Source organism: Siniperca chuatsi, linkage group LG1 (assembly GCF_020085105.1).
Source record: "Siniperca chuatsi isolate FFG_IHB_CAS linkage group LG1, ASM2008510v1, whole genome shotgun sequence".
Classification (NCBI taxonomy): domain Eukaryota; kingdom Metazoa; phylum Chordata; class Actinopteri; order Centrarchiformes; family Sinipercidae; genus Siniperca; species Siniperca chuatsi.
Window position 1 is genome coordinate 23697577 of NC_058042.1, and position 26031 is coordinate 23723607.

At 38.3% G+C, this 26031-nt stretch overlaps 1 protein-coding gene and 1 long non-coding RNA gene across 6 annotated transcripts in view; one reads left to right on the forward strand and one right to left on the reverse strand.

Annotated features, from left to right (window-relative positions):
- LOC122873703 (transmembrane protein 266-like) overlaps window positions 1-11881 on the forward strand; it is a 50981-nt gene extending 39100 nt beyond the window's left edge. For all 3 annotated transcript variants that reach the window (XM_044190791.1, XM_044190774.1, XM_044190784.1), the window contains 5 exons: window positions 166-304; window positions 4030-4145; window positions 5308-5503; window positions 9377-9439; window positions 10203-11881. In XM_044190791.1, the coding sequence (XP_044046726.1) occupies window positions 166-304; window positions 4030-4145; window positions 5308-5503; window positions 9377-9439; window positions 10203-10843 (1155 nt within the window). In that variant the 3' untranslated portion in view covers window positions 10844-11881. The remainder of the gene's footprint in view (window positions 1-165; window positions 305-4029; window positions 4146-5307; window positions 5504-9376; window positions 9440-10202) is intronic.
- Window positions 145-24492, reverse strand: LOC122873755. 3 transcript variants are annotated; one of them, XR_006377507.1, is made up of 5 exons: window positions 24397-24470; window positions 21986-22037; window positions 21383-21451; window positions 16680-16786; window positions 145-278 (listed from the first exon to the last, which is right to left on the reverse strand). It is a non-coding gene; the product is annotated as an uncharacterized LOC122873755 (long non-coding RNA). The 3 variants fall into 3 exon arrangements; XR_006377508.1 differs by lacking the exon at window positions 16680-16786 and having other exon boundaries at window positions 147-278; XR_006377506.1 differs by lacking the exons at window positions 16680-16786; window positions 21986-22037 and having other exon boundaries at window positions 147-278; window positions 24397-24492.
- Between the last annotated feature and the right edge of the window lie 1539 nt (window positions 24493-26031).

Consider the following 26031-nt stretch of genomic DNA (forward strand, 5'->3'; position numbering starts at 1 on the left):
ACTATTCCTTTATAGCAACCTACTGTGCATGCATACATGAATAAACTTCACATGGAGGCCTAGCCTACGTGATTAGGGCTGGAGGGTTGAGCAGGGTACTGGCAGGGGCCTACGGCAGACAACAACATTTGCACATATTCGAATTTTGTGTGTATGACCCCTCAGGTGTTTGATGGTGCTGTCATCGTGCTGTCCCTGGCCCCCATGGTGGCCTCCACAGTGGCCAACGGGCCCAGCAGCCCCTGGGATGCCATCAGCCTCATCATCACTCTACGCATCTGGAGGGTCAAGAGGATCATTGATGGTGAGGCAGGCAAAAACCTTGTGTCCATCAAAGCTGTCTTATTAAATATCCACTCTTTCTTAACTCAAAAGGATTAGGCTACACAGATGCATAAAAATCAGCTTGCCTTGAAAAAGCTAAATGACCCCATTCTCTCCATGATTATACAAATTATTTACTATTCAGAGCAAAATAGCTATTGATCATCCCTCATGGTAAATTGCTGCCACTCTGCTACTCTAACTTGTATTGATTGTAAGGGCCTGGTTAAGTAGATTCAGTGAGGCCTTAATGAATATAGTGGTTGTTCTCCCTTATGCTAATGCTGACTGGTTCAATATCTGTTCAGAGGTCACCCTCAACATGGGCCTCTGACTGCATACAGGATCAGCTGCAGTGAGACAGTGGATGATTAAAGGGTTGTTTTCCCTAATATTTCCCCTTAAAGCAATCTAGTATTTCTTATTAATTTAGAATTTTTAAACAATTTTTATATACTGTTTTTGTACATACAGGAAGGTCCTAGATAGAAATTTCTGTCTTGGTTGGCTTGGATGGCTTTAGTCCAGTCTCTTGATCATACATGAGTACATTGTTTTAATTGATCAAGCATATTGAACTAAAAGGGACACTTCATAATGACATGATTTATAATTTCAGGAATCAATACAATACAGCTTTCAACATCATTGATTTACTCTGAAACATGTTCAGCAGGAAAAGTGTGCTTCTTAACATGCAGCTGCGGTGTTGGTTTCCAGGGACTGAACTCGTGATTTTCCTGCTGCACACCTCGACCTGTTGGGTTTGATATTTGTGAGTGATTGAGTTTCCTTGTTAGGCAGGCGGCAACACACCTCAGAGGAAAAAAAAATCACACTCAAATAAGCATACAGCTGAGGGACCGGCTTGGTTATCATAGGAGAGGGATTGAGTCTCTCGCAGAATTATCTTAACATATAATAGTGGCAATGTTTGTGTCAGTCCGATGGGAGTGGAAGTACAGAGCAGTGATCTGCAGCAGAATTTGTAAGGACTAGAAAGTAGACTATATGAGCAGAGTGATGTGTCAGATGGGAAATATCAACCTCTCAAACATGTAGAAAATAGGTGACCCCAAAAAAGAAATACTGAATCGTTATTTTAGTGAGTGTATTTAAAAACAATTTGCTGCACAATGAATTAGGTAGATTTGATATTGTTTAGGTTAACCAGAACGCAGTGAGATTTGCAAGAAGTATGGTATGAAATATTTTACTTTCTCTTAAATGCCTTGAATGTCTTCCTTTCCATCTTATGCATGACTTAAGAACTCAAATTTTCTGTGTTCTTCACTTTGTATAAATAAATAAAAAGACAATGAAACCAATACTTGTGCTAGCTGTAATAATGGCAACACTTTAAAGAGAGCCATTTCACCAAAGTCACTGTAATAGTAAATGGTGAGTGAATAAATGATGATGAGAAATGTTTCTGAGGCAATATACAAAAAAGCACAGTACTCATAGAGAGAAAACGGATCCATGCAAAGTCCTACATCAGTTTAAAATGCAGGGTTTTGTAGGTTGGTGTATAACGTAAGTAAAACATTGAGTGACAGGAGAGAGTGGAGCAGGGCCTTGTGTTAGCCTCTGTGAAGTTCAGTCGTGGTGTGAATTACACTGTTATGCATGTGCTGCCAGCAGCTGTCATTAAAGCTGTAACACACACACACACACACACACACACACACACACACACACACACACAGTATAATCACGCAATTGACACTGTACACTTGCAAATACATGCTGACACAGATATAATATGCAGGAGCACAAATGTATTATTATTGCACATTGTGTGACTCAATAATGAACCTGTGATTGAGCTTTTGATGCCTGTTTGAATTGAACTTGACGTGCGTGTGTGCCAACATGACTATAAATAGATACAAGGAGCATGTGGCGATAGCTGTGTGCTTTACTTTGCCCTCCTCAGTACCAGAAAGGCTGTTTTATTTTCCTCCTAGTGTTTTGACAAAGCCGGTAGTTGAGTCTCATAATATTTCAGATCCACAATCACAACAACAACAACAACAATAGAGATATTGGAATAGGACGAGTATAATTACTGATTATGTTTCACCTCTTTATGTTGCCCATAGCAACATTCCCCATCAGGATACACAGTATTTCCATGTGTGATATCATGTGGCTGGCTTACAAATGCGATCACAGAGAGGTGTGAGGGACTGATTGTCTGCCACCTGTGTTGACAACAGGTATCCAAATTTACTCTCACTATCCTTTTTTTAGGTACACCTTCCCATCCTGCTCCAGAAAGTGTGTCATGTATAAATAAAATGTGCAGTCAGATTGTAGAAGAGGTGGCGTTACTGATTGATCAAGATGTGATTTAAGTGTTTCATGCATCAGTTCCAGCATGGCTGCCTATCTGATATTTTGGCATATTATACTTCCTATACTTACCAGGAATCATTTAATAAATAATAAAAAAAAAAACAACCGATCAGTTTTGTGTGAAGAAAAAGACTGGTGAGGGATGATGAGAGTTGATGAAATCGATGAGAGAGGTCACAGGAAAAAAAGCTAGAGTGATTCAAGGCTGGCAACACTTCAGTACAACCCTGTAATAGGAAGAAGGTCATGTTAGACACACAACTCGTATATCACTGTAGGGTGAAGATTGTGTCATTCGGCAACAAGAAGATGAAGCTCAGGTGGCCCTGTGACCCCCAAGACTAGACAACTAGAAAGATTTACATATTGGTACACAAAATAGCGATTGAGCATCATTTGAATGCAGCATAGTGTGCCAAAATGTTATTGCTGACCAGGTATCTCTTCGTGTCCCCGATTTATAAGGCTAATCGTTTTACTACTTTCTTTAAAAATAGGAGCAGTTTAGTTAAACTAATTTTCACTGGATTTTACAGTATGTCACATACATCCAAATGTTGTGTACTGCTGCAAAAAGACATTGTTACTTTGTTGTACGTAAATTAGCTGTCCTGCGACAAGGACAGCTCAGAAGATACTTCCGGTCAATGTTAAGTTAAGATAAAAATTGGGAATCTGCAAATGAGCTGCTGATTATGCACAAGAGTCCTTTAGAGTAACTAAAACAACATTAAACAGAGTGTTTGCACTGCAAAAGAAACTCTTAATGTCTGATTTTTGTATTATATATTTTGTAGACATAGATCCATTTTTCACCTGTTTTTTTGTTTCCAAAATATCAAACCAACACACACAGACAAATTCTCACATTAACATAGTTTATCCAGATGTTGTATACAGATGTTAACACAGTAGATACTTTTTGGATGAGTGAAATGGGATGTTCACACAATAAATCTGGGCTGAAAATATACTAAAACTTGGTGACACCTTCAAGTCAGCATGAAACAAAATCCCTGTGGAACATTTTCAGCACCCTGCTAAATTCATTCAGTACAAATATAGAGTTACCAACCAGAAATATAATGAGGTTTGCATATGGAGCAAAGGACAAATGGTCCACCAACACTGACCTTTGACCTTGATGTGCTCGATGTACCATGTAAGTACCTTAACCAGCTGTCTTACCTAAGAAAATTTTCTCTCTTAGTAAGTCTTGATGCCTCCTAACATACCTGGCAATCTTTTTCGGACCATTTAATTATGTAGTTTAGTGATCTAAACAATTATCATTGTCTTGGTTTTAAAACTCTCTGTCTCGCTCTCCCTCCTCTTCCATGTTAGCTTATGTGCTACAAGTCAAAGTTGAGATGGAATTGGAGATCCAGCAGTGTGAGAAGACCAAGGCAGTGAGAGAGGAGCAGCTGGAGCGCCTCACTCAGATCTGCCAGGAACAGGCTGTGAGTACCAAAACACCTTAAATTTAACCTTACAGCCAGGATGCATTTCCCCATACATGTCCACAAAATGAGCTTGTAGAGAAAAGGAAGAGAAACAAATATTAAGCACATCCACTAAAAACTGGGATTATATTATCATAACACTCCACAAACTGTCCACAGCCTCAGTTCTGCATGATGATTGAAACTGCTACCAAACTTTACAGCCACATTTTAACCCAAGGAAATATAGGTGTATAGTACTCAAAAGACAGAAACTGAGTAGAATACAACTTTAAAATCAGCTTGGTCTTAGTCAAACATAATTACTGTAGGCTTATATTGTATGTCAATAGTAAAAGCATTCCAATTCAATTGTAGACATTTCTCACTCACTGCTTTATAGTCAATTTATAGTCATATAACCATCCAGTCTTTGAAAAAAAAAAAATCAGTCTGTAGATTTGTCATGGTAAATGGTTTACTACACCAATGGTCTGATTAAGGCCACACAAGCCTATATTGCACTTGGCCATGTAAGAAACTGTCAGTTCATCTGCCACCAGAGGAGGGCAGCAATACCTTACAATACAAGTCCAGTCATTCCACACATTTCACCATGATTCCTCAGAGCACACACACTGATGATCCCATACAGGAATATGTAGACTACAATAAATATTGATAAAGGCTTAATCTTCAGTTGACCATCTAAGTTCAGGTCTGAGACATATATAATGAATAAATTAATAAATGATCAGATCCTTCCAAAAATTCATGTTAATCAAATTGCTCTTCATAAATTTAGGCAATAGTTTACATAATGTATTTTACTCATTATTTTAATGTAATTGTGTAAATCGTAATCTACATAGGTATTTTCCCTGCATATTGCTATCAGTGTATGTGATGTTCTTGTGTTGAAATGTATGCTATTCATCCTCATCCTGTATCTTTGTCACTCCATCCTTCCTTGTTCTCTCTCTTCCTACTTTCCACATTCTGTTTCCTTCTCCTCTTGCTTTCCTCCTGCCTTTTCTTTCCTGCCTTCTCCATCCTTTTTTTGCATCTCTGTCCTCTTCACTCGTCCTTTTTAAAATGCCTTTGTGCTTCCTCTGTTCCTTCACACTCCCAACCTTCTGCTTTCTCTCTTTTTCTATGCATACACACCAACCATGTCCAGTTTGAGATCAGGCAGCTGAGGGCCCATCTGGCCCAGCAGGACCTGGACCTTGCGGCAGAACGTGAAGCAGCCATGCAGATGCACCACGTATGGGGCAAACAGGGCAGGAGTTTTCAGGTTGTAGAAGGCTTGACTCCTGGGGAGTCTGACGATGAGGGTGGCCAGAGAAACCCCAGGGAGCTTCATGCCACTGCAGGTACAGTATGGTTTCTAAAAGCGTTTTTAGGCACTGGGTTGCAAGATACTGGAAATGGGCCCTTAAACTGTTCTGGTGAAACCGCTGATATCATATGAGTTGGTTTCTGGACAAGTTCATAATGTATGTTAAGTCTAGAGACACCTAAATGTAAAGTGATGAGGTTTGTAAACTGTGAAATAAAGCATTCATGCTATAGTTAAATTGTAAAGAATATAAGTAAACTAAAATGTTTAATCTATAATCCCTTCTGATACAAATTTTGGCTCCAAAATGACCTGCAGTGATGTTAATGCAGTAAGTTATAATTAATAGCAAAACACTATTTCACAAATTGAAAATGGATGCATCTAAGACAAAAGCCTCTGGCATTAAAAATATAGCTAATTTGAATACACACCATGCCAGGTGCAGTGTTTGCTTGAGAAAGCAGCACGACAAACCAGGAGAGAGGTGCGGCATAGATTATGTACATAATTATGTGGAACAAAAAGTCTCTAACGGTGTAACATCAAGTGAACTGGATGCCAGAACAGTGTACAGTTAATCTGGAGCAGTAGCCCTGGAGCATCTTCGAGGCCAGGCTCTTAGTCCCTCCACGCTCGCACACAACACCCATCTGACCGCAGGCGCTCTGGGATCAATATGGGGGCAAAAAAGCTTTTAGGATCTGGTGAATCCTGGAGAAAACAAGCATGTTCTCTGACACTACGTCAGCTTGCATGGGCTTCTGTCATGCCCCAACTATCTCTCTTACTGCCCCCCTCGTGGCGAGGCCAGCCTGGCCAGCCTAGACCACTTGGGCTATTTCAGGTACAGAGTGCTCTGTGCATTGGGCCTTCTTAGAAGAAAGTGGGCTCCTGTCAACATCTGTTCCCCTTCACCTGCAAACCACAATAGGGCACCGTGAGGCTCCACGGCGGCCACAATATTACCCCAAGGGCATAGTGGGAAATCTGGCTCTCAGAAACAAGTGGAGCTTTTTACAGAAACATGGTCACTGGGATGCACACTTAGGCCACTGGGCTCAAGTCAAGTCAGGTCAACTCAAATCAAGTCAAGTTTATTTGTGTTGCTCAATATTGCACACACAGTCTCAATGGGCTTCTGGGCTCACACTCACCTGCAGAGTGCCATCAAGCTACCAAGAACTCTTATCAAGGCAGTGGCCTTCATAAGGCTGAATGACCCAAGAGATTGAGGGTTTTGCCATTTTAAAGTACCAAACTATGTATATTTTTAGAACATCCAGTGACAGTCAGTATTAATCAATGAGCCAGTGGAGTTTTCTCTCACATGCTGAGAGGATTGTAGTGACAGAGCACACAGTACTGCAATAGTACTGTAACAATAGAACGGAGGTATTGCAACAAAGAAAGATAGGCATGTTTGGTTGGAAGGAACATTTCAAATCACCCTTCTGTATCCATCAAACTGTCTACACAAAGGCCTGCAACATGTTCTAAGATATTAGACTAAGAGTCACGTTATGGGCTGAGTGTCGCTTTGAGCTAAATGCTAACTTGCATGCCAACATGCTCCCAATGGCAATGCTAATGTGCTGATGTTAAGCAGGTACTATGTTCATCATCATAATTTAGTGTGTTAGCATGCCAACATTTGCTAATTAGCACCAAAGTACAGCTGTGGCTGATGGGAATGTTATCAATTTTGCAAGTATTGAGTCATAAACCAACCAGTACAAAATGTTGTGCCAATGTATAATCTAATAGTTGTTGAGGTATTTCAGTCAGGAAATAGTGGCGAGCAGACCGACATTGCCATGCCACTTCCTCAGCGATGCCCCTTCCTCAGCCATGCCACTAACATGGCTAAAAAGCCTATATGGTACAGATACAAATCTCCCAAACTGTGAAACTGTTATGCTATCAAATCAAAGTACATTTATTTTTAATCTAAAATAGTCATTGCATGTTCACTTAGTTTATCTGTATTAACTGCAGTGGTTGCTAATCCCCCTGGGGTCTACTCTCATACCACTTCACCTGTGGTGTAGAACTGATACTTCACCCATCAAAAAATAGTTTAGATTTGAACCAAAAGGACCTCAGCATGTCACCTCTCTTCTTCCACAGACAGATGACAGCCTGGTAACTTGACTGTCACAGAAAGAAGAGGCGAGCCTTTTATGTATGCTGGACAGCCCATTCTGTTTTCTTAAGACTCATGTGTTATTAATTGTGGAGTGATTGTCTCAGTCTTGTTTTAGTGAGTGCAATGCTTCCTCTCCAGGGGTGGCTCAGGGATTAATATTTTAGTCTGAAAAATAAATGAAATTACCCATCAGAGTCTGCCACATGTCCCAGGGGACTGGGGCTAGCACTCAGGGTACTCTAGGTTCGCACTCAGCCAGCGGACAGTGAGCTCAAGACCAATCAAGCGAACAGAAGAGCATAGCAGATCACGGACATTCACCACGCACACTGAGGGCTGCTAGACTGGAGTGATCTGTGCCTGAACAAAGAGATCCCTCTCTCTCTCTCTCTCTCTCTCTCTCATTTTCCCCATTTCTTGCATCCCTGAAACCAACCCCACCCTGTGCCTGTCCCAGTTTATTTCTGGTGAACTAGGGTACAGCTAATGCACAGCATAGCAGTGGGTGATCCTGACCACTTGCCAATAAAGCATCGGGGGCAGGAGTCATCTCTGTCAATATTATCTTGTAAACATAAGATATATTTTCCATTTGGACTAGTTTGTGCTGTTAACACTGAAATGGACCAAAGTACCTACAGACAAAAGGGTGTGAAATCCAATTACAGCCACACAGAGTATTAGTAATATGAGTCAGTCACACTACTGTATATTTAACCCTAATTTGACACTTCCTGCTATCTAATTACAATTTATGGTCCATTCTGTATTCATACTTATGATACTTCATACTTACTTATAATAATATGTAAGTCCAAAAAGTATTTGATAACATTTTTTTGTCTTTATTTGAGTAGTAATCCAAAAGTTCAACAACCAGACATTGCAATCAAAACTGTGATAACAATGTAGTAATAGTAATAACAGTGACAACATGCATATTATGCATATTTTCTGGCTGCTATTCCGTGATCCAAGTCCAACAGTGCTAACCCTAGACTAACCTACTATTTCTATTTTGAAGTTTTAAGAATAGCTTTGCTAAAGCAACACACCTGATTATTCCAGCTTGTTATAGGCATTATATTATAGGCATTATAGTGCACTTGACACTGCATATCATAGAAATTGGATAGCAGAGCATAAAAACACAAACAAAAGCACAGCACAACAACACATGACTTTTATTGTGTGGATGTGTTAGCCTTTTGTCATTGAGTGATAGTGAAAAGGTTTTTTTCCAAGGAGTTAATATTTTCTGTAAAGATGCAGCAAGGTTCGCCAAATTGGAATAAATCAGTTAGCAGGTTTAACCAATGATTTGTTCAAAAAGTGTTTAGTAGTAGTTAGTAATCAGATTGTGGACAAATAGAAGAGAAATTAAGAGGTTTGAGATGTATAAAAGAATATCATCTGCATACAAGCTTTTTTATGGTGGTATGATGTTGACTGGATGACGGGGAAAGTATCACATTCACAAATGGATGCAACCAGTGGTTTATTAAGGAGTGGAATGGGGATAATGGGCATCCTTGTTATGATTTGTGGTATGGGGAATTATATGAATACAATTATTGTATTTAGACATTAGAACATGTAACAGAATAATATACATGCTTGCTCCAGAGATTAGTTTTTTATATGGAGTACACACAAATCACACACTATAGCAACACATTTAGTTTTTTTTTATTTTTGCTGAAATAATAATACTATTATCAATTCCTTTATCTTTTTATTTATTCATTTTTAACTCAGATCCAGTGGTACATGATGACATGAACAACTACATCAGCCAATACTACAGTGAAGCAAGCAGTGGTAAGTAGTACTACTCAAAGCGCTTTACACTACATGTCACATTCACCCCATTCATACACTGATGGCACAGGTGCCATCTACTCATCAGAACAAACACATTGACAAACACACTCACACAACAATTTGGGGTTCAGCATCTTGCCCAAGGACACTTTGACTTGCGGGCTGGGGGAAGCTGGGGATTGAACTGCCGACCATCCGATTAGTGGACTACTTTAAGCCACAGCCGCCCTATAAACATAGATACACCACTCTGTGTACATGTAAATAAAATTAAATAAAGAAGCTACTCAAAAGTCTTTTTGAGGGGTTATAAGGCTAATAGGTCATAGGACAAAACTTCATAGGTTTGGTTATAGATTTGACTGTGTATAAAACATTTGGTGAAGCAGTTTGTAGTTTGCTGTTGGACCAGCCTTACATAGGGTCTGAGCTGGAAATCTTATATTTTATGTATATATTTAAATGCAAACTCAAAACTTAACTTATTTAGCTACTTGATGCTGTACTTATGATGGCCTTTGTATAATGCTATTTAACACTCCAAATTTACTGTCACATTTAGCCAAAATTAGGAAATCTGTTGAGTAAATATCTCAGACCTTATAGATAGCAGCATAATTCATTAACAGGTTTTAAAGTTGTGTCTATATGGCTGACAGTAAGTATACTGTTGTGTACTTGTTGTGTGTAAAGTCATTTGTGTAATTAGTTTTACTATCTGTGTTGTCTGACTTTCTTTAAATGTATACACTCTTTCAAGATGCTGGAGCTTCTGGCTTAGGTGCCCGGGTCATCACCACGGCAGCCATTGACGTTCACCTCCCTACCAATCCAAATCCCATCCAGTCAAACACTATGGTTGCTATGGAGCGGGTGGGCAGCGCTGTAATTGACACCTCAACCAGCATATCACGGTCCAGTGGCAGCCTAACGGCCCGCCCCCACAGCCTGAGTAGCCACACCCCGGGTTCGTCTATGACAGACTGCAGCAGCAGCACAGCTCAGGACCTCAGTCTGTGCTACAGCTCCCATCGCTGCTGCCCTCCTTCCTTCTCAGGCCAGGACCCCTGCAGTGACCCCAGCATGGTGGTGCAGGAACTACTCTGCTCCCTCTCTGAGGACTCCTGCCTTGCTGAAAAGGGCCTGGCAGTGGACCCTGTCAACCTTAAACTTCCCAGTCCTACTGGCTCAGAAAAGGCCAGCCCCGAGCTGGACAACAGAATAAACATCTTCAACCGCAGGAACCAAGAGGAGAGGCGAGGCCGGGGAAGGGGTTGTGTGCTGTTGCAGACCAAGCCACTGATCCACCTGCAGGGCAGCACCACTGAGCCGTCCCTGGAGGAGAAGTACCGGTTCCTGGGACCAGCTGACACACCTCTGGGGCGCATGCCTGATACATAAGCTACATTTACACAGAAACAGAAGTCTTTTCTTCGTTTTACTGCCACCCTGTTTGGCATATATCTGAACTCTTGTGGCAGGTCAAACCTCATGAGAGGGACCACATAAGATTAAAAATGGGATTTTTCTGTCGCTGTGTAAATCCAGTCTTAGCCAATCTAGAACAAGCTTGAGCCTTAGCTTACAGCTAACACTGATGCTCCTTAACTTGACGTGTTCAGAAGTCAATAGTAGAAATGACAATAAGAACTCTTAGGCCCTTTGCCATTCTGTCCAACCTCCCCCTTTCCTCCTTAATGGATCTTTGAAATCAGAAATGCCCTGATATAGCACAACAAAGACTATAACATCCCATTAAGGGGGAGTCTAATGTGTTCTTGGACACATTTTTGATCAGGAATTCTCACTTTCAATAGGTCCTAAATGCACTGAACTTTACATGAATTAAAACCAGCAAGGGGCCATTCAAGCCTATACTGAACAAAAACTTTAATTCTGAACAGTGTTGCAAACCAAGACACTGTTCTCTGTTCTTGGAATTTCAAGCAGTTAGAAGAAGTGTTTTCTAATGCATTTGTTATTTTGTTTCTTTTCATTTGTATGATCAACTTTAAACATCAACCATGCTGTTCTTTGTTCAAACAGCCACAGGGTACATAAGACTGGCTTAACAATACAAACAGACATTTTTTTTTTAACCTTTTGCCTTTCTGTCACCTATTTGTTTGATTTGAAACCATGGACCAACATCAAAATGTATTCAATAGCATTTTTGTTTTACTTGTTCAAAAAACACTAGTAGGGTATATTTGTGTGGATGAAATGAAAAGGTAAGTGACTGGATTATTCACATGAAACTAGATTGGAGTGCTTGTAGCATGAACCTTTAAAAGATATGTGCCCTAAATGGCAAGCAAATTCTTTGCACTTTAATGTTTACAGACAGTTTTGTAAACTTGATATGGAGGAAGTTATTGCCAAATGCAGGTGTTGTCGTTTGAATGAAAATAGCAAAAATAAAAGTTAGTATTTCCTTAACTGCTTTCAGTTTACTGCTTCTTGTTATGTGATTTAAAGCTGTGCCAAAGATGAGACATTGTTAAAGGGCAAACAGAGACACTTGCTTTAAAACACGTGATCAAGTAGATAGACTGAGTTGGCTCTTATTAAATACGTTCTTTTGACAGGCTCCTTGTTACACACTGCACTGTACAACATTATTTCATTAGCATAATCTCCTTATGTGCATATGATTTAGAAAAATCTAAATTATTTAAGGTTATTAACATTGGAAGACCTGTCACAACAACTGCTAATTGGTCAAGTCATTGTAAGTGTGTCATGAGAGGAATCAAACCTCCTAATGACCCTATCATATCATTAATTCAGAAGATAAACTGCTGTTCCATTTTGTTGCTTGTCAAATGTTTACAAGTATCCAGAGAATGTTTTAATTGTTAATAACTATTATGGCTGCAATTAAGCTATCAAGTGTTTTGAGTTTTAAGTTTTGAGAAGTGAGTACTTCATTTGCAGAACTGGGTATGCGGATTGTTTGTAACAGCCTCATTTAATTCATTTCTAAATGACACAGTTCATATGGGGGACTATTACAAATACTGTTGTGCTACACAGAAGAAATGTATCAGTATCAGTTTACAAGAATTCTGTCTGCAGCTCTTTTCGGAGACACAAAACTGAAGACTCATCCCCTGAGTAACTGATTTGAAGCCTTGACACTAAATTCAAATGGCACTGGCTGTAAATGGACTTGTGATTGGAAACATTATAAACTACACCTTTTTGTAATGGTTAGCAGCCAAAAAAACTACATCTTAATCCCACGAAAATTACTGTGCAAACTGCCAATGTCCTCTTTTATGTCAATTATGTTTCTATTTCATTTTCTAGGGTGTGTAGCAGGTGTATTTACATTGATAAGTATAGGACAACCTCCTCTCTTATTTAGGGGTATGGGAGCCAGGAATGTGCCCAACTGAGATCAAATTAAGTGACGACATATAGAGGGGATATTTAAAATATGAAATTCAGAGGTTTATACAAGACTTTTTTTCATGTTGAAAGAAAGCAGCATATGGAAACCCTGAGACAAGAGAAACCAATTTGAATATCCTTCCTTTGGCACATTCAAAGTTAAATTTCCTCTTTTTCTTTTGCTGTTGCCTTCATATCTTCATCTATTTAGGTAAAAACATGATATCTACCAACTATAGTCTTTGAACTACTCTTGGGATGAGTAGTTAAGCGTCTCATGGCCATCATAGTTTCCCATTTCACAAGTAAATGCTGATGGCCAATACCCTTTACTGGAAGCCGTTTGTGTAAAGAGGCTGCATGCTGTATTACTTACAGATAAACTAGGCCACATATGAAGACTTGGCTAAATGACAACAAGAACCAATCTAGTTCTTTTATAATACAAGAATCAGTTCAGATCAGAATCAGATACCCAAGCTGTGAGACAGCCATGGCATAAATGGCTTTTGTGGGCAACAGTCTGGTCACGGTATGGGTCCATTGTCTCAGTTTCCTACTGTACTATCACAATAAATAAGAGCCAATGTTAAAGCAAATGCAAACATAATAGCTTCATTAAAAATGTTGAATTATGAATTAAAGAACCATAGATGTATTACATCTAAACAAAAAAGCACCTATTTCAAAAGAATAATTCTAATAAATGTGAAGCAGCATATTTGGGAGGTTTACTTGTCACTAATAAGAGGATATTGTTTAATATTTAAATAAGTTAAATCTGAGTTAAACTAATGATCACTCTTCAAAGCTTGAGTCATCTCTGGAACAGCCTAAAAATAGAATATATTAAAATAAAACAAATGTTTAAAACCTAGGATTTTTAAAACCAAGGTTACTCCAAACAGAGAGCAGAGACATGTTTGCTGTTTCAAGCTTTCCATTTTACTTTAAAAACATCATCAGGAAAATGTAGAGGTGTTGGGAAACAACAGCAAATAAGAACCAGGTTGATGATGTAAAATCCTCCTGATCCTTAGTTCTTCGAAGTTAAATTGGTTAAAATAAATTTGTTAAAAAACAAAGGTCCCCCAACAAAACCCATTTTTATAGTCTTCAGCAGCCAGCTGTGTTGTGGGTTTTGTGAAAAGAGCCAATATGTAAGTTGATAACCTGGATCTGCAACCTTCTACCTATTACAAGACTCATCACATCTGTCTAGTTTACAAAAACAACAATGCCTATCGCATGCCATGGAACAAGTAAATAAATAATGATCTACTTGGCTCTCGACACACACAAAGGAATCCTGTTGAATCTGGGTGCCAGACCCTGGCTCAGCCTCTATCTGTCAAGGCTGCCTTGGTGTTAATGTCTCAAGTGGAGTTGCTGTGCCTCTAATCTGAACCCCTTCCAGCTCAACCAGCCATGTAAAAGAAGAGATACCTCATACGCTTCAACTTCCAGCTCCACCCTGAGCAGCAGTGGTCAGTGATGAAGCTGAATTATTTGTATGTGATAAGGGTATCTGTAGGGAAGTAAAGTTTGCTAATAACTGTAGACAAAACGTGATGCCAAATGCCCTTCCTTTATGACTAACGGCCAATTGAAAGGTGTGGGTAAATGATTCATATTAACCCAATTTGTCAATATGTATCATACCAGGTCAGTCTGAGTTAAGTGTTCAATTCTGACAGGCAGGGACACTGAGTAGACCTTTAGGAGACATGCTAAGAAGTAAATTGCTTTTGGGACCTCTCCGACGAACCAAGAGGTACAGTCCCTGTCACACTCACAGGAAGCTATGTGAATTAACAATGACCATTAGACACTTAATAATTAAAATGTTTTAATAATGGCACAGAGGGAGTTACTTTAACTGCATTAACATTACATGATCATTGTTTACATTCTCATTAACAGAGGGAACATGGACCAGTGATACATTAATGCTCTTTTGAGGCTTAAAACCATGTGGGATCAGCAGTAAACAGGTGAGATCCCCAAGCTATGAGACAACCATGGCATACATGGCTTTTGTGGGCAACTCAGAGATAAAATGTAAATCTTATCCCTTAGGCCCCCGAGATAAGATTTACATCTTCTGACTCTTAGGTACAATAAGATAACAACTTCCTTCCTTTCATAAAATCACACTGTAATAGCAGTGTTTCATTGGCATTAAGAGAAGAAATTTCAACTCACTGAGCACATAAATTTACTGAAGCTCAGAGTTAAACCTTAATGTTTAAAAGCTGACTTTGTTTAAATAATGTTTCAATTCACACATTTCGAAAGCAAACAAAAGCAAAGAAAACGATTTTTGTAGAAAGTTCATTCGTAAAAAAGCACAGAGGTCCCAGTTTGGTGGGTCATGTTAGGATTGTGTGCTCTATATCAGAGTCCTATCGTTACTGTCAGGGCTGCACAGATCAAAAAGACATCAACACTGAAATTTTAAATGCCATTATTAAATAAATATGCTGGATTTTTTATTATTTTACAAGCATATATATATATATATATATATATATATATATATATATAGGTAAGCAGGTATACATTATACTCACCACTGACTTTGTAGAGTTAGTGAATATGACTACAACAACTTTACAACAGAATCAAAGATGAGCCTTAAATCAGATTTTGACGTGTTTTTGTTATCTTAAAAACATAAAGCGCTTCATTTCAGAAAAATACATAACTTCTTATTCTATATGATGTCTTAAATGCAGTAGCTATGTCTCCCTATGTTCCACTGTGATGAAAGAGTGGGATGCATGACCATGGTACTAAGTTACGTCATCTGGGTCAGTGCATTAAGTTTTAATTTCACCTTAATGTTGACCTCCAAATAACTGCTGTTAAGAGTTTGTTTGAGACTGAACCGGTTTAAAATTCACCTTGTATTTGTAAAGCTGTTTCCAGTAGAGCACACACCTATAATCTCTACAGTGAATTTAAAATGGATATAATTAATATTCTTATATTAACAATGGATCACATCACTACTTGTGAAAAGGGTCTTTTGTAATGATTAACCCACAGAGAATTATCACCTGACTTTACAGTTCCACTCAGCTCAATGGAGCTTTAGCTCAATGTTTTTGTTTTCAGGCTCGCAACTAAACTGGTTCACTCTCACAGCTCTCATCTCAGCCTTGTTTTTGGCAGCAGCAGGCAGTGCCTGTACTAACCAGAAGCCAGCTCGGAGCATATTTGAATAGCCTCTTGCCGAGTCTTATATTAGTGTTAGGCTGTGTCGGGTCTGGAATTGACTTTGGGATAATTGCAGGTAACGGGTCGGTTACAATGAGCTTGGCAGAACTGGACACGTGCAGGACTCGGGACAGAAGATGAAAAATGTCTTGCCATTTTACAAATTTGTTAAAACGTTTTTAGTAACATTTTTTTTGCTGCATAAAGGCATATCAATGAAAACTTGTGCATGTTAATATGTGGCTGATGGTTATTATTATTTACTTTTGAAGTACTGCTCACTGTATGGGACTCCCTGATTGTCATAAAGTATTTTGCAGAGCTAAAAAGGAGAGTGAATATTGTACTTATTCATCAGGTGGACACAACCATGACTCCAAATGAATGCTAATGTTGCTCTGTGTCTTCAGAATTTGCAAATAAGCAATAAAAATAAGTTAGCTGTCAAGCTCCAACAGTACATTTGAGTTACTTGGTATTTGTTCTAAGTATGACTCAACAGCTCTGAACAGGCAATGCCACTGGAATGTACTGAAAACTGGAAATATTGCTGCAAAGTTCATTATCAATGTACACTTCTGGCTCCTTCTCAACATACAAACTTATTACACCTCCTCACCTTGAAAAGATCTGTCACCAAACCGTAGTCAGCCACTTGGAAGATGGGTGTCTCTGGGCCTTTGTTAATGGCAACAACTGTCTGACAAACGTCTGGTGAGCTGTCACCTAGTACAGTGATGAAAAGTTTGTATATATTATCAAAATAACAACCAGGTATTGTGATGGAAACTAAACTACTGGAATATCTAGTATGACCTTACCATTAAAATGAGCTGGTATTAATATACAACATTTGATGTTTTCAGTTGTCTGTCCAAGAGGCATTTACTGATTCACACCTGAGTGGTTTTGATTCTGAATGTTGTGGAAGTGCGTGAAAGAGATTGTAAATACTGCCCTATGGCACCAAACAGCTGGGTATATGTTAAAAAGGGTCAATCTCACAAAGAACCAATAGATGTGGGGAGTATGGCTGCATTACTGCTGCGGTCTGACAGATTCAGAACGCGTCTCACCTCTTTCAAGAGGCTTTGAAGCAGGAGAAAAATACAAATAAATTATACATCATTCTTTAAAAAGCTTCTCAGGTTCTCTTTTTGAAACATATTTCTTAAGTGCACAGGATCCAGAGTTTCGCTTGGTGGAAGAAATCCACTCAGGAGACTGTTGTCATAGCTACAGAAGATTTTTTTTTGCATTTACATAAAAATACAGTTTTCTTCTGGTACCCTGGCCTCAGATGCTTGTTATGCTACTTGGGATAAAAGTGGGTCAACAACAGAAAAAAAGGAGAGAACTGGAAAGAAGACCCACTGAGTGACCAAGCTCAATCACTTCAGTTCTCTTGAGAAATAATATTAATTATTAAATTGGTTTTAAGTACATGTAAATCACATTTTTAATTTGCTAATAAAAGGAACGCTAACGAACTATGAACAGCAATAAAGTAAGAAACAAATGCTTGAGTCTGATTTGCCGAATGTAAAGTTCTTTGGCTTTTTCTACATTTTTTCCAAAGGAAAGAAAAAGGAAAATAAATGCTGATAATTTCTGTTGTTGCTCCTGCATATGTTATAAGCAGTCAGAAGAAGACGTACGCTAGTTAGTCATGTGATAAACATGAGGACACAACTGAGATAGTCCTCTGGGAGATGGGACACTACATCACTCTGTGCTCCAAAGAACTGACTAAAATAATCTACATAACATCAAAATTAATTCAGCAATCCAACTTGCAAGTATGTAGTTATGCATGACTTGCTACATGAAGGGTAAATTAGCAAACATTTTTGAGTAAAAAGCCTAACTCTTCAGGGAAATGGCTCCCACAGATTCAACATTTTTCTAAATCCTATTAAATCCATGTACATATTCATATTCAATGTCTTGCTTCTGCAACAAATGCATAAACATCCCAACCAAACATTTAAAGTAACATACATACATATGTAGACATATTAATAGAAAAGAATGACTCCAATAGCAATACTAACTGCATTAAACTTTTAATTTTGTCATTAATAATCACAAAAGATCTAATGCAAATCTAATCCTTGGTGACTAGCACCCATACCCTGAAATGTTTTACAACAAAAGTGGCTGTTTGACAATTCAAATCACTTGTTGGTGATTTTTGTACCATTGAGTGGTTTTCTTCAGTAGTAGAGGGGTGGTGAATTGGCAAACTGCTTTTTTCTAAGTTCCACATATTTCTTATTTGTCCTAAAATCCTTGATAGCCCTCAAGTTGCCAACTAGTTTGCAGCACAACATCACATATTTTGCAGTGTCTCTGGCCACCGGGGCAGACACTGACATCAGCTGTCCTGAATCTAGTGGCCTTCAACTTAGTCTGACTCAGTAGCTGAGGAGAAATCACAATCACTGTCCCGGCCAGAGCTCAGGGTGTCTGCCAATGCGTGCGGGGGCCCTGCAACATTTCCATCTGGCGTCTGGGGAGTCGCACATCAATTGCTCTCAGCTAAATGCACTCACATATGAATATTTCAGTACAATTTAATGTTTCAGCTACAGCCCCAAAGGAGCAGAGCATCAATTTGTGAACACAGTTCTCCTGGAGTTAAAAGCCTGGCCGGATAATACAGTATGAAAGGCGCTGTCAATCTAGAGGGCCTTTTTTTCTTCACTAGAGAGACAGAAAAAAGAAAAGAAAAGCAAACCCCTTAGCCTTCAGTATCCAGCTGCATACAAACAGCTTTTCAAAGTTTCCTCTGGAAATAAGCCGACTGAGGCAGCAGCAGGCAGCTTTTGGTTCACCAGAGTCAACACTCGATTTGCGAAGCTCGGTCAGTTTTCCCAGAGCTCTGGTTGTCTGCCATTTGGTCGCCACATGCTCACGCACACACTCACACACACTCACACACACTCACACACACTCACACACGCAGCTGGTGGAGGGAGCAGGTCAGGGAGTCGTGCACCTGCTGTCCTGTTAATAAAATACCCCAAAGTGATGCTGAAACCTCTTCCTTCACACAGCAAAGCTTCCCTCAGGTGTGAGAACATGAGTGCTTTACAAAACACGCAGATTGTGACACAACTGAATTAATCAGCTGGTCAGTAAGCACAACGCTGTGGAGCACATGGCAAAAGACTAAAGCCTGGACTGTTGTACACATTACATCAAATTACCTAGTAGCACTAATGGTTGTGTTGTATAGCCAAGAAGGAATTCATTGCTTTGTCTTCAGGGTAAAGCTGCAACTAATGATTATTTTCATTACCGATTAATCTGCTGATTATTTTCCCAATAAATAAATTAATTGTTTGGTATATAAAATGTCAGAAAATATCGAAATATTAAAAGAAAATGTTGAAAAATCCCTATCACAATTTCACAGAGCCAAAAGTAACTTATTCAAATTGCTTGTTTTCTACAACCAACAATCCAAAACCCAAAGATATTTAGTTTAAGACAAAGAAAAGCAACAAATCCTCATATATGAAAAGCTGGAACCAGAGAATCGTTGGCATTTTTGCTTGAAAAGGTGACTCAGATGATAAATTAACTATCAAAATAGTTGCCGATTTAGTTTTAGTCAATCGACAAATTAATTGCCAAATTGTTTCAGCTCAACTTCAGGGAATTAAAAACCATAAGAATAAAGTTTTAAATTAATTAATTCATTCATTCATGCATTACTCATGAAAAGAGACTATATAAGATTTATTCATTCAATATTTTTGTTTACACATATGTTAAAATGGCTAGAATGAATACATTAACAAGTAGCTAGATAAACAGGCTAACAGGAAGAAGCTGCATCTAATCCTAACAACTGCTGCACTCTTGCATGAGATTGCATTCTATTGTAAGGTGTTCCTGTTGTATTGTCCACCCCATGCTGTTAAATTTAAAAAGTTATAGCAAAAACTATAGTGAACTTTAATGCAACTAAATGACTAATAAATATCAATTGGTTAATAATTAAACATAGTGAAAACTGGATTATGTATATTTTTCATTTTTCCGTTCTTTCTCCGTTTGGTTTCAGTGGTCCAAACAGAGATGCTTCTTTCCTCATTTAAGTGACACAGCCTCTTGTTAAAGCTGCTGAGAAGCAACAAGACTGCTGCTCCGCGCTGATGAGAGCAGCTGATAAGAAAATACAAGACGGCCATTTGTAAGATAAAACAGGCGGCTGACAGTTACACTAATAAGGTAATAATGGCACAGGTTCTTCAGCCCAACAATGCAGAACTGCCCCGAGGCACCAATCAAAAATTAATACTAATTATCATGTGAATACTGCATTAACTCTGAAGAATTATGAATTATAAATCTGCCACATGGTTCCCCTCTCAGAATGGACTCGCTTACATGAGGATGTGATTTTTTTTCTCGCTGAGGCATTTTTGAGGACCTGTCACAAAATAAATAACTGTGCATGCAGACATACCATCAGTGTTATATATAAAAACAATTTATTGTGAAATCTACTGTAATTATGTCTTTTAAGTAACACTTGACCTTTCCTTCATTACAAAATGATTTGAGGAGATATCTGTTTACACATTTTTAATATCTTATAACCTGAGTGCTTATATTAATTTCACTTTTGGCTGGCTCTGGGGATAAGAGTGGACTCAAAGCACTTAAAGCCAACTCACTATTGGTTCTGGTAAATCATTTAGAGCTTTAAACCACCATGAACTACATTTCAAGAGGTTCAAATGTTGCTCAAGTGTCTCTGAGAAAGAATGCAAAGAATGTCCAAATTAACTTTAATTTAAATGTGTTAAAATTAAAGTCAATAAACAATATTATACTGCACATTGCAGTATAATACAGTTATACACTGTTTTAAAATGTGCTACTGTGTGCAGGAATTAGCCTTTGATTTAGTTGTGATAAAGTCTATGTTATATATGTTATGTCTTTGCTGTCATTTCCCAGTATCCAGATTGGATTATTTTATTCATCAAAATAACTCTCTAATTTTAAATTCAATCTACAAACAAATGGTTTACAAAAAGTTAATCTAAATGTCATTTCGGACGAAGCCAGCATCTAGAAACCCTCACTGCATTTCAATAGAGATGGTGATGTGATAAAACTGTCTCTCTCTCACACACACCTTATTGCATATATACAGACAACCATGTGCAGGCAAGTGAGTGCACAGAAAAAAAAAACATACATAAATTCCACAATGATAAATTCATGCAGAAATAACACACAACTCTCACACACTCACACATGCAAGAAGAAATTGACTGAACACACATAAAAGCAAAATACCTGCAGCCTTCAGTTTATCAGCCAGCTCATATGGCAGCTTAAAGTTGTCACCACTCTTCGGCCCTCGTCCTGAATAAACAAAAACACAAAAGTCAGCAGACACGTAGTTTGAATTTTGATTCCTACTGAGACCTCATGTACTAATACTGCTGATGCTGCTTCAGGTACAAATAAACACCAAACTGCACATGCTACAGTGTGCTTTTTAAAAAAAATGTATTACATCAATATGCCATGAGAGGCCATAAATGAACAAATCAACTTGTGTAGTGAACACATTTTGTCAGCCTGCTGCATATGTGTTCCAAACTATGATAGGTCATGGGTAATTTATGTGATGATCAGACTGCTGACAAATCTCTCTTTAATTAATTAATTATTTCGTCCACAAGTACTTCTCCATATATTGTACTAGTTTTTCATCTTAAATAGGGACATAAATTAGCTGGAATTGAAACGGTTACCGAGATGTTTATATAAATGACAAAAAACGTCCACGGCACATAATGAAAAGCTATACAACTTTAAAACATTTCAGAGAAAAATCTTTTTTCACCTAAAAAATATGAAACAATGAATAGTTACAAAAGAAAGCTTTATTACCCTGTGAATCCCTTAACCTTCTCCTTGCACTTCACTGTGCACAAGGCATTCCCTGCAACACAGTAACAGGATCTCACACAACACATCTTCTTCAGCTAGCAAGCCACTTAGTAAACAGGCCGAAACTCTGCTGAAAACATTCAGTGTCACAACGTGGGTTCCATTGTGCTCTTTTTTAATTGAAAAAAATAAAGATGCTCCAACAGACATAAACTAATTGGCACAAATTCGGCTGGGGAGTTTGAAGGAATTGACATGGTAAATTACTTATAGGTCTGACAATAAAGGCAAAATGCCATAGAACCTTAAAACATTCAAGAGACAACGAGTCACTGTGAAAAGTTCGGTAATGCAGCCCAGGAAAGCCCCCCTGAATTCCAAACAAGAACATTTTGCTCTTGCCAAAGTTTAAGTGGATGATTTCAGTCACACATATATATTTCATGAGGTTAATGGGCCCCATCAAACTGTGATTAGAGATTCTTCTGGGAGGCTTTTAATGCTAGAGTGACGGCTAGGATGGCTGGGCTTGATCTAGCAGTCATTAACAGGTCAAAAACAATAACCCTGCATGTGAAGTTTCCTGTCACTCTATTTTGAAAATATATATATGAAACACTTGTAACCTTAACGCTTGACCTGCAGCATTAGCCAAACAGTGAGTGCATATAATAATTTAGTCTACATTCAATATTTTATTGTTCTGTGCAGGCTACACATTGCACGTAATGCTATATTCAATACAGCATGCATAAATAAGCCACAGCATCATGACCAAAACCTTGCCAAAAGGTTTAATGAATGATTAAGTGCACCACACTTAATGCATGCTTCTGCAGAATTAATCAGGGTATGTCTATGCTCTATTATCATGATGAGTTACCATAATATTGAGTTCTAACTTATCCTTGTGGGAAAAGTAGCAAAGACAGACAGAGCCAGAATTGTGGATAGTGTTAACGCGGTATCAGTTCTTCCACGTGGTTGGTGTGCCTTTCCTTAGTCCCCTTTACATTTTCATTGTTGTTTACGCCACTTACTGCATTTATCACAACAAGGCTCACCATACATGGTTTTAACAAAAGTGTCTTGGGATTTGACCTCAGTGATGTCTGAAATAGTAGCCACATCCAGCTTAGCAGACACTCTGGGGATGAGATTCTGCAGAGGGAACCATAACATGTTTAGGCTTACAAAGCTCTCGCAGATCTTTAATGACAGTGACTGAGACTATAAAAGTTTAAGTAATGGTTATAATGAGCTCTCTAAGGGCAGGGTGAAAAGGTTATATAAAAGCATAAAAGAGGTAATGCTCAGCCTGGTTTTAAAAATATCTGCAACAAATTTCTATTATATTATATGATATTACATCACTTTTACAATAAGAAATAAAAGTCGCTTGAATATGATACTGCTCTTTCTGAAAACATGACTGATGCGAGTGAGTCAGTCACATTGAATGAACCACATACTGCAACTTGCACTAATACTAAACAGAGCCTAGTCTAGAAATAAAGATCAATATGAGCTGTAATAAAAGACCTAAGATTTAGTTTATTGCATCCTAATTCAATTGAAATACCATTAGATCTACGAGCTGACAGTTCTAGGGAACAACCACAGATTACAGAATGAGGTCACTTATTAAAAAGAAAAAAACCCTCCAATATTCACAATACAATATCAGATTTTTTTTATACTTGCCCAAATACTTGTATATGTATAAATGACAGAGAATTCCTCTACTGAGAGTGACTCTGGATTTACTAAATATTTGAGCAGAAGTTCAGTAGCCAACAACGTTCACCACTTTCTTTTGTTAACTCATGTAGCAAACTTGTGAATATTTGGAAGTGTATTTTTAAATGCTAAATTTGATTTTATACTAATAGTAACAAGATGGAAAATCAAATGCTGTTGAAAGTTTCACGGTCCAGGCTCAAAACCAAAGGGGATCATGCTTTTGCTGTTTTAGCTCCAACGCTGTGGAACAAACTCCCCCTCAATATCAGATCAGCTGAGTCAGTACCTCACTTTAAAAAGTTTTTAAAAACTTACCTGTACAGACTGGCATTTGTATAATATTTTTATGCCTATTTGCATGTTTTAATGCTGTTTTTAATATTTTGTTTTATCTGTATGCACCTTGTAACTCTGGTTTGTAAAGGCGCTATATAACTAAAGCTTATTATTATTATTATTATTATTATTATTATTATAGTTTACGCATCAACTCACCTGTAAGACAGCATGGAGGGATAAGACCCAACACTTTATTCTGATTTGACCCTACGACAACACAGCAACGCTGGTAATTAACATCACCTTATTCTGGCAGCAAAATAACCGCATGACTGAATTACATTCACATATTTCTATCACCATCTTTCCAAACTCCTCCTCTTACATACCGTTTGCCAGATCAGCTCGCGAGCAAACTAAAGCTGACAAGAGTCCGGATCAGTCCCGAACTGATCAAACCACTCTTTTAAACAGGAAGAGCACATCTGGATTGTGGCTTTCAAAATAAGAGTCCTCATTTAAGAAATAAATACTTTTTGCAGTTCTCCTGTCTATTGTACTACGGTGGCCGACAAGGGCAAACGCACTGCAATTTAAGAAAACACATGCAAATCGACAAAACACAAGCAAATTAAGGAAATATCTTCATCAATTTGACAACACATGCGCTGCAAATATACACAACACAACCAAATACAGAAATGTGGTGCAAAGTACAAAACGACAAAAGAAGTGTTTCCAGAGGACACTAAAAAGTGCTGAACATGGTTTGGACACGCCACGGTTTGTTTTATACAGTCCATGTTTGTGACTCATGAAGTTATTGAAGTCGGGTCTGTGTGTATTCCACGTTTTTAGTTGGTTCCTGACTTCTGCCACTGCTCTACTCTGCGCATGCGCTGAAAAGTGACCACTGCATGCACCTGGCAGGACCTTGCAAAGCAAAAAAGTGGAATTATATCAGTAATTTTAATGATTTGTGAGGAGATTTAGTGTTTATGACAGATATTAACCTAAGAAATGCTATTTATGTGCCCTTGGTCACTCCACGTTCATAACAGTCTACAGTGAATGAACATGTTCATTATCTCTGATACACAGTAGTTTTCCAACATGCTTTTTCTAATTCCTTAAAATTTACCTTAATTTTCAGCTTTACAAATTTTTTCTTTGAATCTGTGTGCTCCCGAGAGGTAAGTGTACGCTGCAGATCAGACTGCACAAAGTGGAGAAACAGTACAAAACAATATAACAGAAAGAAAAATGAAGGATGATAGTCACAAACCCTTTTTAGTGTCCTCTGGAAACACTTCCGTTGTCGTGTTGTATTTGCAGTTTGCATTTGTGTCTTTGCAGCGTGTTGTCTAAATGCTGCACATGTGTTGTCAAATTGATGATGTTTTCTTTCTTCGTGTTTTGTCTATTTCCATGTGTTTTCTTAAGTTGCAGTGCGTTTGCCCTTGTCTTACTATTGGCATAGTAAGAGTATATTGGTTTCATCTATGGTGGCAAGAGAGGGAATGAGGGAGAGAGAGATTCTATTAGACTGACTTGTGTCCCCATTTCTACTCCATATCTAGAAGTGACAAAAAACAAGACAAGACATAGACACTAAAGAGAAACAAATAAATAAACCAACAAAACAATACAAAAAAAGTTGTTTCTCTGTGGACCAGAATAGGGCCATTCTGTCCTTGTTTGAGATGCTTGCCAACATCAGAACTGGCAACTGCAGGAGGACCTTGAAATTGCTCTTGCAACAAGGACTTATGATGAATTACTGAGAGGACATGCACACGGAGAAGAGGTTTGTTTGCTTTAACTTACTGCTCTACAGGATGCAGGAGGAAGAGACGCAGGAGGAAGATAGTGTTTGAACAGAGACGCAGCAAATATTGGCACTGTGCAACTGTCTGTATTGTTTGTTCTTTTCAACACTTTCAACATTCAAACAGACCGACACTGTCTATGGAAATGCATGGTGTTTTTACACACCTAATCTAATCTAATCTAATTACTGAACC